Source organism: Peromyscus eremicus, chromosome 8a, assembly GCF_949786415.1.
Source record: "Peromyscus eremicus chromosome 8a, PerEre_H2_v1, whole genome shotgun sequence".
NCBI classification, from domain to species: domain Eukaryota; kingdom Metazoa; phylum Chordata; class Mammalia; order Rodentia; family Cricetidae; genus Peromyscus; species Peromyscus eremicus.
Genome location: NC_081423.1, coordinates 95,778,308 through 95,790,836, shown reverse-complemented (window position 1 = coordinate 95,790,836; position 12,529 = coordinate 95,778,308). Strand labels below are relative to the sequence as shown.

The 12,529-nt window shown below is 48.7% G+C and overlaps 1 protein-coding gene across 1 annotated transcript in view; it reads left to right on the top strand.

Moving 5' to 3' along the window:
- Nucleotides 1-12,529, top strand: part of Sdk2 (sidekick cell adhesion molecule 2) — a gene marked incomplete at its 5' end in the record, with an annotated part of 79,672 nt that overhangs the window by 2,022 nt on the left and 65,121 nt on the right. The window contains 5 exons of the mRNA XM_059270745.1: nt 592-728; nt 1,675-1,822; nt 4,004-4,144; nt 6,565-6,746; nt 7,186-7,301. Coding sequence (XP_059126728.1) covers nt 592-728; nt 1,675-1,822; nt 4,004-4,144; nt 6,565-6,746; nt 7,186-7,301 — 724 coding nt within the window. The remainder of the gene's footprint in view (nt 1-591; nt 729-1,674; nt 1,823-4,003; nt 4,145-6,564; nt 6,747-7,185; nt 7,302-12,529) is intronic.

Genomic DNA, 12,529 nt, shown 5'->3' with positions numbered 1-12,529 from the left:
GAGAGTAACTCCATCTGAACTCCTTTTATTTATTTTTTAAATATTTATTTATTTATTATGGATACAGTGTTCTGTCTGCATACCAGAAGAGGGCACCAGATCCCATTGTAGATGGTTGTGAGCCACCATGTGGTTGCTGGGAATTGAACTCAGGACCTATGGAAGAGCAGCCAGTGCTCTTAACCTCTGAGCCATCTCTCCCAGCCCCTGAACTCCTTTCATATACGCCTATGAGTACATATTTTAGGAAGTTTCTACAGTAGTAGGTTTCCATATGGTGATCTTGTTGAGGGTCCTCTGTGGGTAATCACAGCTACTTAGATGAAGGTGGTAATGGCTACTAGGCAGCAAATGCCTATAATCTAAGTATTTGGAAGGTGGAGGGAGGAAGATCATCCTCTTCAAGGTCATCCTCTTCCACTTAGCAAATTGAAGATCAGTTTAGCATGAAGGGCAGCATTCCATGACACACACAGTGTCATGTACCCAGTGTCATGGGAACATATGACTCACTGAATCTGCAGTGTTGCTGTCTGCCGATGGCAGAGCATAGCACTCGGGATGGGCCTTCCACACATCTCTCTCCTCCAGGCAGCTTCCCCATGCCCCTGAGCACCCTGTGGCAACACTCAGCACCGTGGAGAGGCGCGCCATCAACCTGACCTGGGCCAAGCCCTTCGATGGCAACAGTCCCCTGATGCGCTACATCTTGGAGATGTCAGAAAACAGTAAGGTTCCCCAATATCACCTTCCCATGCCCCCTACAACCTGGGCAAAGCGGCACATGAGCTTAAAGATCACGTGTGCGAGTCAGCCAGCTCCCATCATACACTTCTTGGGTCTCTGGGATTTCCCCCCTGGACAGCCATCTCTTCCTCACATGTAAAAAGAGCAATGAATGGTCGTACTTCCAGGACCATGAGTGACCCCCGTGGGTTATTATACAAGACTTGCATGGGTGAGCCTGGCATGGGACTATAGCCTGTAGCCCCAGCACTTGGAAGGCCAAGGTGGGAGAATCATGAGTTCAAAGCCAATCTGGGCTTTGAGCAATGTAGGGGGAAGGTCTTGTGTAAGACCTGGCCCAGGGGCAGCCTCAAAGACAGCAGCTGTTGTTCTCACAAGTCTCCCACTGTGAATTTCAGTGTTAGCTGGTGCAATTTGAACGATATCCTTGGTGCAGCTTTTCTGGAGCTCATGGATTCAAGGGGAAGAAGCATCTCAATTCCCATGAACCCCTGCTTCCACTTCCTCCCAGCTCCTGCCAACCCCTGGGTCACATGGGCTAATGGGACCCAAAAGAGCTGACATGGTGACCTATACTGGACCAAGTTAGGGAGACACTCACTCTCCTGCCAACCCAAAAGAAAGGACTGGAGTGAAGAGTAAAATCCATCACATCACTGGCTGACGAGATGGCTCAACCAGTAAAAGCATCTGCTGCCAAGCCTGATGACCTGAGTTGAGTCCTTGGGATCCTCATGGTGGGAGAGATCCCACTCCCTCAAGTTGCCCTCTGACCGCCAAATGACACCATGGCACATGCACACCCATAGACATACACATGTATACACAAAAGGAAATAAATTTGAAAATTAATGTTTTTAAAAAGGAGCAGGTCTCATAGCCCACCTGCAAAATGCCCCCCTCTACCCCAACCCCATGTGTCTGCAGATGCCCCGTGGACCATTCTCCTTGCCAGTGTGGACCCAGAAGCTACCTCAGTGATGGTCAAAGGGCTGGTTCCCGCTCGTTCCTACCAGTTCCGCCTCTGTGCTGTCAATGATGTGGGCAAAGGACAGTTCAGCAAGGACACAGAGAGGTGAGGGGCACAAGTATCCCCCTGAGTGAGACTCCACCTGCCTGCCACCAAACCAGGGTGACACATGGGGCAAGCCACAGGGTGGGTCTGGTTCAGAGTCTCTGCCTACTCTGTAGAACGGGAGAATGATATGTCTGACTTGTTTCCCGGGGGGGGGGGGGGGGGGGGGCGGGGCATGAGGCTTAAAGGAGATGAAGAGTATTGTGGGTACAGTGTGGTCCATAATAAGAGTGAACAAGCCGGGGTCATTCCTGTGACCATGAGCTTGGCAAATTCAAAGACTTCCCTGATTCTGCCTGGTCTCACAGGCTTCCATCATGGTTCAAGAGACAAGAAGGTCCACAGAAAAGAGGGGCTCTTCAGTGTCCATGTCCAATTCCAAACCTGATGCCAGACCCTGTGGGCATCCTAGCAAAGCTCTTACAAAATGATGGACACCAGGAACCAACTGGCAATCCACATCAAAGCCTCTCACAGTTAGCAGAGTTATATAGAGGCTAGACCCCACCTGGCTTGCCTTTTATAAGAAGCAGCCGCTTCTAATGGGAAAGCAGTTGTCATTTAAGAAGTCAGAATGACTGTGACACAGTATATGCACCAAAACTGTACACTTGGCTCTTCAGAAGATGCCTTTCAAGTTGGATGAAGTGGCATGGGTCTGTAATCCTTGTGTTTGGGAGATGAAGAAGAATCATGAGTTCAAGCTCAGCTTGGGCTATAAATCAAGTTCCAGGCCATCTAAGCTATAGAGTAAGACCCTGTCTTCCCCACCCCCCCCCAAAAAAAAAAAAAACAGCAATGCAGCTTGGAAGATGACTTGGTAGGTGAAGTATTTGCTGCATAGGTGTGAGGACCTGAACTGTGATCCTCAGGAACTGCAGGAAATCTAGGCATGGTAGCACATGCCTGTAATCCTAATGCTGAAGAGGCAGAGATGGGCAGATCCTGGGGCTCTCTGGCCAGCCAGTCTAGCTGAAACAGCAAACTGGAAGTCAGTGAGAGACCAGGTCTCAAAAAAAAAAGTGGAGGAAGGCCAGGCATGGTGGCACATGCCTTTAATTCCAGCACTTGAGGGGCAGAAGCAGGCAGGTCTCTGAGTTCAAGGCTAGCCTGGTCTATAGAGTGAGTTCCAGGACAGCCAGGGCTACACAGAGAAACCCTGTCTCAAACAAACAAAGTGGGCTAGTGAGATAGCTCAGCAGGTAAAGGTATCCGCTGCCAAACCTGATGGCCTGAGAGTTCAACCCCCAGGGCCCATGTGTCCTCTGACCTCCATGGGTGTGCCGTGGCGCCCGCGCCACACACACACACAGCTACTTACTGAGCATTTACCATGTGCCAGGCTGGATTTGGCCCCCGCGTGGTACACTGAACAGGCAGTGGCTCGGCCCCTGAGAAGTCTCACCATCACAGCAGGGAAGACTCAGAGTGCCGGGAGCCCCTCCCCACTTCCGCTCTGCCTGTGGCTGTACTATACACCCATTCGTACTCGTCAGGAACTTCTGTGCTAATAGCCTGAGTCACCATGGGAAAGGTTAAACCACCCTCCCTTTAAAAGCTGGAAGCAGACAGGACTGTTTGGGAAGCTATCCATCAGAGAACGAAAACATAAAAAATAAACAAAAGGGGAAAGACATCCATCAAAAGTAATTAACTTTTGTTTTTAATGGACAAGTGTCAGTGGCGTGAAAAATATACTTGGGCGGAACACTGTGTTCCCCAACCATGCCACAGAAAGAAATGTGGTGCTTGGTTTACAGAAGGCCGGCTCCAGGCTGGGGCTCCTTCCCTGAACCATCGCCACCCACCTATCCTGGGGCTCTGCTTACCCAGCAAGAGGGGCTAGGTAAGGCCCACCACCAAAGCCTGTGGGGAACTGCTGGTGCCCTATTCCTAAAACAATAGCATGTGCCTGTAATCCTACACTCACGAGGCTGAAGAAGGAGGATTACAAGTTCAAGGCCACCCTGGACTGCAAAGCAAGACCCTGTCTCAAAAAAAAAAAAAAAAAAATTCACAAAGAGACGTTAACTGAGCTACCCAAAAGCACACAGCAAGGGTACAGAATTACCCCTGGACAGTAGGTAGTATGACCGGCCTCTTTGTCACCTATCACACGCCTGTGTCAATGGGGTAGAGATGGGGTAAGGGTCAATCACACTTGCTGTTTCTTTGCTCCAGGGTTTCCCTCCCTGAGGAGCCCCCCACGGCCCCTCCACAGAACGTTATTGCCAGCGGCCGGACCAACCAGTCCATCATGATCCAGTGGCAACCACCTCCCGAGAGCCACCAGAATGGAATCCTCAAGGGTTACATCATCAGGTACAGGCCCACTCTAGGGCCCGGAGGGCACTCCACCCTGAGGGAGATGGGAGGCGAGAGTGGATTAGAAAACAGTACAAATTCATGGTCCATCCCAGCCAACAAACAAAGACCGGGTGATGAGAAATACCCACACTGTGACAAGAAGGTTTCACACCAAAATTGCAGATGAATGGACAACAGGGACAGCCTTGAAAGCTAGTAGGAATGGGTGAACAAGGACACAGTTTAATTCCTTCAAGGCTGCATGGCAGCCAGTGCTGCCATAGGACAGGGCTGATGTAGGAGCAGACAGGAAGAAAGAGATAACAATGCCAGCAGCCAGCCTCCCACACGACTCATGATGTTCTGCTGCAGGCCTGCCTTTAGAATAAGGTGTGTCCAGACCACGGGTGTGTCCAGATCACAGACGCGTGTGGCAAGGCTAGCTATGAATGGGTCTTGACATAAAATCACAAACTAATTTAAAATGTTATGAGATCTTTCTTTTTGCAATTTCTGTTTGTAATTCAATTGCATGGTTCTCAAAATGAACTTTGTAGATGACAGTGTCCTGTCACAATATCCAAAGGTTGGACACACCAGCTAGATAGAATACAAGTAGAGAAATTGATAGGGAAAAAAAATTGACTGAAAAGAGAAACTTATTTCTCTGGTTCTTGCTGAAAACAAAGGCCGAATCTGTGGACTTTTAAGCTTTGCATTTGACTGAGAACTGTTTCACTAGTAACCTAATAGAAAGCATAGGAGCGGACCAGAGTAAAATACCCCTAAGTCAAGTAGCTGAGTGGATGGTGACACCTGCCCCCAAGCCCAGGAACTTGAGTTCAATCCTCAGGAGAAAAACAATTCCTACAGACTGTCCTCTGACCTCCACAAGTGTGCCATGGCATGGGCATGTCCCCCACACAAATAATTTTTTTTAAATTTTGGGGGGCTGAAGAAATAATAGCTCAATGGTTAAGCATGCTTGCTGACTGCTCATCCAAAGGACCCAGGTTCAATTCCCAGCACCCTCATGGCAGCTCACACCACATGTAACTCCAGTTCCAGAGGATCTGTTGTCTTCTCATGGCCTCCCTAGGCCCTAAGCACACACATGATGCACAGACAGACAGACAGACATGCATGCAAAAACACATATCTTTTATTTTATATTTAATTTTTTAATTATCTTGGGATTTTGTAGTTACTGGAAACACCTGTGTGTATTCTGAATTTGGCTGGCTGCAAAACGCCTTTCCAAGCCTGTGCCTCCTCCATGCACAACAATATCCCTGGGTGCTGGCGGGCCGTACAGTTAGAAGAACCCATGGCTCTAGCTGTCCCGTGATTGGTTGATTTTGCTGTGGTTTGGGGCTGATCCTAAAGGTTCCCAGAGTAGGGTCCCCAACCCAACAGGGTCAGCACACCTGGGCAGAGACCCTGATTGTCAAGTCTGTCCCCAAGACCTCCTCAATGGGAAGCTAAGAGGATGGCCAAGCAGTCTGTGTTTTAATGGGCTGCTGGGTTATACTGATTCATGCTAAGGTCTAGAACATACCAGCTCTGGGGTTCTGGAATGCATAGAAACACTTCGGGGGGCTCTGATTTTGCAACTGTCAGACCAAAATAGTTGAGCATTATACTTTTTCCTAGGACTAGTCCACCATCCATGCAGAGCACCCCACGTTTGCTTGCTCATCTCCCCTCCTTTGTTGTGGTTGCTTTGCAATGTTGTTGAAGGTGGCTATGAGGTCAGTAGCCTTGGGGGTTCCCAGTCCCTCTCAGCAAAGGAGCCACTGTACCAGGGAAAGAAAGAAAATGAGCTAAACGTGGGGAGTGCTTTCCTCGCCCATGATCCCCAAAAGCTAACACCTGTAACACTTTCCCCAGGGACTCTCAGCCTCCCTGGCTGGCAATCTTGTCCACGTCTCCCAAACCCGTTAAAAAGAATGTTGCAGAGGTTAGGGGTGTTTGTGGCTCAGCTGATTAGAATTCTTGCCTAGCACACCTGGAGTCCTGTGTTTGATACCTAGTATCACACCGACTGGGCATGGCTGTGCAGATCTTTAATCTCAGCACTTGGGAGGTGCAGGGAAGAGGATTAGGATTATCCTCAGCTACATAGTTAGAGGCCAGGCATCCTGGACTACATGATTAAATGCACTCTCTAGACCTGTACTATAGAGCAAAGTGGCCAACAGTCAACTGTCATGACTCAAAATTACCTCCAAGTCAAATTCGTTCCTTGTTGGCCCCAAACCCTTGTCACATGGCCAACAGTCATGGGTTCTAGTAGTGACCCTATTAGACAGTTGTGGCGTATTGATGGAGAGTTCCCAGAGTCACAGCAAGTTTTAACAGCCAGCACTGCTCTGGGCAGTTTGCTGTTGACAAGTCTGCAGGCTGACTCAACCCACTTTCCCCTCTGCCTTCAGATACTGCCTGGCTGGGCTACCTGTGGGGTACCAGTTTAAGAACATCACGGATGCTGATGTCAACAACCTGTTGTTGGAGGACCTCATCATTTGGACCAATTATGAGATCGAGGTGGCAGCCTACAACAGTGCCGGGCTGGGCGTCTACAGCAGCAAAGTCACCGAGTGGACGCTTCAGGGAGGTGGGTGGAGAAAGGGGCCGTGGAAGAGCAGGTGTGTCCCTTTCTCCAGGTCCCTGGGCCTGTTGGGCTGCATGCCTGCCGGGCCACCCATATGTCCAGTCATGAACACCTGGCTGACTTCACCTGGCCCTTCATTATGGGGCTTGAGTGGCATCTCCACCTGGCTCCCCTGGGGCAGATGGCTGAGGAGAAAAGAAGAGCGTGGTTAGGAGTCATGTGGGAAGAGGTAGAGGGACCTTCTGTGATGTTTCACCTTTAACTGGATCACAAGACAACTTGGGAGGTGGGTCAGAAAAATTTATTGAACTCTAATTAATCCAGGAAGTAGGAGAGGAAGGGGACCCTTGGTTTGGCCAAGCACTATCTATAGAGTCTGCCTGTGTCCTCTACCATGCTGGACAAGATGAACAGCTGCAACCAATCTCTTGATCTCCTCTAGTTCCCACGGTGCCCCCAGGCAATGTGCATGCAGAAGCCACCAATTCCACAACCATCCGCTTCACCTGGAATGCCCCCAGCCCCCAGTTCATCAACGGCATCAATCAGGGCTACAAGGTAGGTGAGGGTCTCTTCTGTCCTCTGAAAGGAGCCTGGAGGGACTCAAGGGGAGAGGGGAGAAATGGAGAGCTCCGGGAAGAGCTGTGGGGTCACTGTGGGTTTCTGAAACCAGACTTCAGCAGGCAGAGGTCACAGATAGAAGCAGAGGACACCTCCCCCATGACTTTCAAGGTCACATACAGGTTTCTATGATAGCACACAGTGCCCTAGCTGTCACCAGAAAGAGACTGTCCTTAGTAAACTCTAGCCACAAACAAGGCCTGTACACCTGAACATAGCCGTATTCCATCAGAACAAAGCAGTAGTCACTCCTTACCACTCTGCTGTGGCTCTCACAGGCTACCTGCCAGGCAAGCCTCCATGGGCTGTCCTTGGCCCCATACACAGTGTGGGCAGAGGCGTGGGATTAGGACTCAGGCAGACTTGGACTAAAATCCCAGCTTGCCTCTTGCTGACTGATGCCATGAATTTTTGTGCGGATGCTGTACCCTCTCCTTATAGCCTCATGAGGGTCTGTGACCTCATCCCTTCTTCTTGCAAGAGCGCCAGTCACACTGGGTTAGGGTCTGTCCCTGATGACCTCACTTAACTTTAAGCAGCACTTTGAATGCCCAAGTTCCAAACACAGCCACCCCTGGGGAGTTGGTCTTAGAACTTTGACATATGAACTCATCACAGACATGATCCACCAGCCAACAACTAATAGAAGCGTCCGAATTGTAGCTATACCAATGCTATTGGGTTTTCTGGCCAGTTTAACTGCTGGGCATCCGGACTTCTCAGCCATCCTGTCTACATCCCAGGCTTGGGGTCCCCTTCTCCTCCTGCAAGGCGGCCTGCTTTCCCCTGAGAGAGCTGAGGACATACCACATAGCACAGGGCAACACCATGTTTGAAACAGGGGGTTAATAGGGGGTTGCCCTCAGCAGGGGGAGGCAGGTAGGCAGGTGCCATGTGCTCATTAATTTCCAGGGGTGAAAAAAGAAGCAGGGAATTTAAGGGGCTGGGAAGTCAGGGGAAAGGAGAGAAAACTACAGACTCCAGGTTTGAGCTACGGTTCCCAGTGATTTCAAGATGACAGCTGCCATATCCTCAAGTCCCCTACATTGAGGCTGCGCATATACCACAGTCAAGATCATCTATAAAACAAGTGTCTGCACCATTGTGACTGTGAGGTTGGGAGGCCGGAGAGGAAGGAAGGCAGATTGTTTTGCCGAAAGAATGTTCTACTTGTGCTAGGAGCAACCTGGGGACCAGAGCTGGAGCCACCAGGCCACAATTTTACTCCAACAAAGCCAGAGAGCACGGGCCAAGAAAGAGTCTTCCTGGGATAGGGGCTGCAGCCCAAGCTCACAGTTGCTGACTGGCCAGAAAAGGCTGCTAATTGGGACTCAGGGGAGGGAAAGAGGTCTGCATGGCTGTGGAGCACAGAGGCCGAGCTGGGAACAATTAAGCTTCTGGCTGCCAAGTCTAAGCATAAGTTTTATTCTGCGTATGGGAAGGGTGAGCTACCAACTTCTAAGGCAGAAAGCTCCCCGAGGGCTGGAAGGCCACCAAGTGGCCAGGACAACTAGGGCAATGGCCTGTGGTGACCCAGAACAAGAAGACAATGCAGAAGCCCCCAAACCTGCTTGATCCCAGGCTCTTCCAATCCCTGTACTCAGGAACTGTGCCATATAGACCAATGACCACCAGCTGACCAATATTTTGAGCACAGGAGCTCATGGGACAGTAACAGGGTATCACACTTTTGGGGGCGTACCCAATACCAGCCAACCAGCTACATACTTCACTCATTCTCTCATGCAAGACCCCTAAGAATTAAGCATTATGATCATCACCCCACTTCCCAGAGGAAGAAACTGAGTCATGGGAGAGAAGTCACTGTTCACAGTCTAAAAGTAACTGGGACAGCACAGATTGAACCCAAGGCCATGCTTTTCCTTACATTAAAAAAGAAAGCATGGGGCTGGATTGGTGGCTCAGTGGTTAAGAGCATTTACCGCTCTTGCAGAGGACCCAGATTCAGTTCCCAGCACCAATGTGGCAGCTCATAGCTGCCTGTTAACTCCAGCTCCAAGGGATCTGATACTCTCTGGCCTCTGCAAGCACCTACATTCTGGTGGTACACATAAACTTATATAGGTATATACACATTAAAAAAAAATAAAACATAATAGGTAGACAGAGATACAGACAGATCAATAGACAGGTAGATGGAGGCTCATGTAGCCCAGGCTGGCCTTAAATTCAGTATGCAACCAAGGGTGACTTTGAACTTCTGATCCTCCTGTCTCCACTTCCAAGCCCTAGGATTACAACATGTACACCACATCTGGTTTATGAGGTGCTCGGGATTGAACCTGGAGCTTCAAGCACTCTAGGCAAACACACTACCAACTGAGCTACATCCCCAATCCTGTTTTTAATTGTAAAATTATACCCACAGCTTGATGTTTTGGGAGTATAAGTGAATAAAAGTGAAGATCTTTTCTCTTTGCTTCTTCAGTTTTCAGAATATCTATGGGGGCGCGGGGGAGGGGGGCTGTCCCTGAACCTCTCAGCTCCTCCCAGCCCTTAGCCTGGTGGGTCTCAACCTTCCTAATGCTATTACCTTTTAATACAGTTCCTCATGTTGTGGTGACCCCCAACCATAAAATAATTTTCATTGCTACTTCATAACTGTAATTTTGCTACTGTTATGCATTGCAGTGTAAATATCTGATATGTGAGATATCTGATATGCGACCCCCAAAGGGGTCACAACCAATAATAAGTTGAGAACAACTGCCTCAGCCCCTCCCGGGGAACTTGCCGAAGTGAACCCAGGCAGTTGGTCACATCATCCCTAAATGTTCTTGTAGAGAAAGATTCCATACAAGTTCTCTCTATTAAAAACAAACCCTCATTGACCGTATTACCATACCTAAAAATGTCAACCTTCCCATCATTACATATTCTGCCAGCCTTTGGATTTCTGTGATGGTCTCCCAACCAATTCCTGCTCCTGACTGGTTTATATATTCCCAGATGTAGATGAAGGCCACCCAGTTGCTGTTGGTTAAAGGTTTGAGTTTAAAGTCTCCATTGATCTTAGAGGCTTCTCTCCCTCTCTTCTTTTCTCTCTCTCTCTCTCTCTCTCTTTCTCTCTCTCTCTCTCTCTCTCTCTCTCTCTCTCTCTCTCTCTCTCTCTCTCTCTCGATTTATTTGGCAAAGAAACTTAGTCATTCATCCAATGAATTTTCCACAGGCCTAGATTTTGCTGATTGCCTCCCTATGGGGTCATTTAACACGTTCCTCTGAGTACTACATCTGCAGTAAATTGGAATGTAGAGCTAGCGGCCAATTGGATTCAAGTTTGTTTGATTACCTTTTTGGCAGGGAGGTGGGGGTCCCCAAATGGTGCTGTGTGTTGACATCAGAAGGTGCAAAGTTTGATTGTCTCTTTAATTGTGAACTTGGTGGCCATGGACAGCACTGATAGGGTTTGTGATTTTAATAGGAGTTACAAAATGAGGGTAGAAAAATACTGTCATTTTTTCTTGATTAGCTGAAATGCCTTCAGGAAGGAAGAAAGGAGAGGAGAGAGAGAGGGAGGGAGGGAGAGAAGTCAAGAACAGGAAGGAAGGAAGATGACATTTCCCTTTGTCAGTTTTCTACTACATTAGGAACAATTTAAAACTCCATTCTTTTCCACAGCCTCTCAAGTCTCAGCGTTATAAAGTAGTTCCCTAGCATCTTCTAAGGCAACAGTTAAATTGGGTTGGAGGAGCTGTCTTTGGCTCCATTTTGCTTTTAGTGATGTCGTTATGTACTTAAGAATTTTTAAACACATCTGCTATGCTCCAATCCACTGCGGTTATTATCCTTATTGTTGCCAAGTGATCACTGGTCCCTTCAAGTTGGCTCCTGAGTCTTTTTCAACACGGTCCCAGGAGTCTCCCATGGCTGCCTGGCTGGCTGGGATGACAAGGTACTTCAAGCTATATAAATGTATATAAAATCTACATACAAATTTTGCCAGGGTTGGCAGTGTAGGCCTGTAATCCCAGCCATATGGGAGGTTGAGGCAGAAAATCCACAAGGTCCAGGACTGCCTGAGTTGTGAGTTCAAGGCTGGCCTCGGTTGCTGTCGCTGTGATAAAGACCATGACCAAAAGCAACCTGGGGAGGAAAGGCTTTATGTGGCTTGCAAATATTGACCATAGTCCATCACTGAGGGAAGCCAGAGCAGAACTTGGAAGCAGAAACTGAAGCAGAGGCCATGGAGGAGTGTTGCTTACTGGATTGCTCTCCATGGCTTGCTCAGCCTGCTTCCTTATACAACTAGGACCTCCTGCCCAAGGGTGGCACTGCCCCCAGTGAACTGCAGTCAGGCCCTCCCACATCAATTATTTAAAAAGAAAATGCACCCACAGATTTTTACTACGAGATGACTCAGCTTGCGTCAAGTGCCAAGGGGGGAAAAAACTAGGACAAGGCCAAACTGAGCAACTCCATGATACCCCGTCTCAAAATAAAAAGTGGAGAGAGAACTGGGGATATAGTGCAGTGGTGAGGTGCTTGCCTGGCATTTGTGAGTCCCTGGGTTCAATCCCCAGCCCAGAGGAAAATAAAAATCTCTTCACTGTACCTGGGGTCAGACATTTTCCCAAGGAACTCTCGATCCCTTGAGATAGAAATAATAGTTAGATACCGTGATGTGACTATTGGAGTGTTTCTTGCACCAAAGACAGTATTGTTTCTCAATTCTGATAGTTGACAGCAAGAAGGAAATTTTTTTTAATAAAATGCTGGAGACGTGGCTCAGTTGGTAGTGTTTGCCTGGCATGCAGGAAGCCCTGGGTTCCATCTCACATCACATAAATCAGGCATGATAACACCTGTAATGCTGCACTCGGGTTGTGGAGGTAGGAGGAGGAGGACCAGAGGTTCAAGGTCACTCTTTGAAGTGTGATCCTATTTAGTCTTATCAATAAAAACCAGGAGTCAAATATTGGGGAATAACTTGAAAGATCAGAGAAGCAAAGGAGCAGCCACAAGCGGCTTCTTACCTCTCCAGATCCTCAGACTGAAAGGGGGTCGAGATTCCTGTCTCCACCTCCTGATTGTGCTGGGATTAAAGGTGTGAGCCTCCCAAGTGCTAGGATTAAAGGTATACACCAACACTGCTGGCCTCTGTGGTTAACTAGTGGCTAGCTCCTCCCTCTGATCTCTAGGCAAGC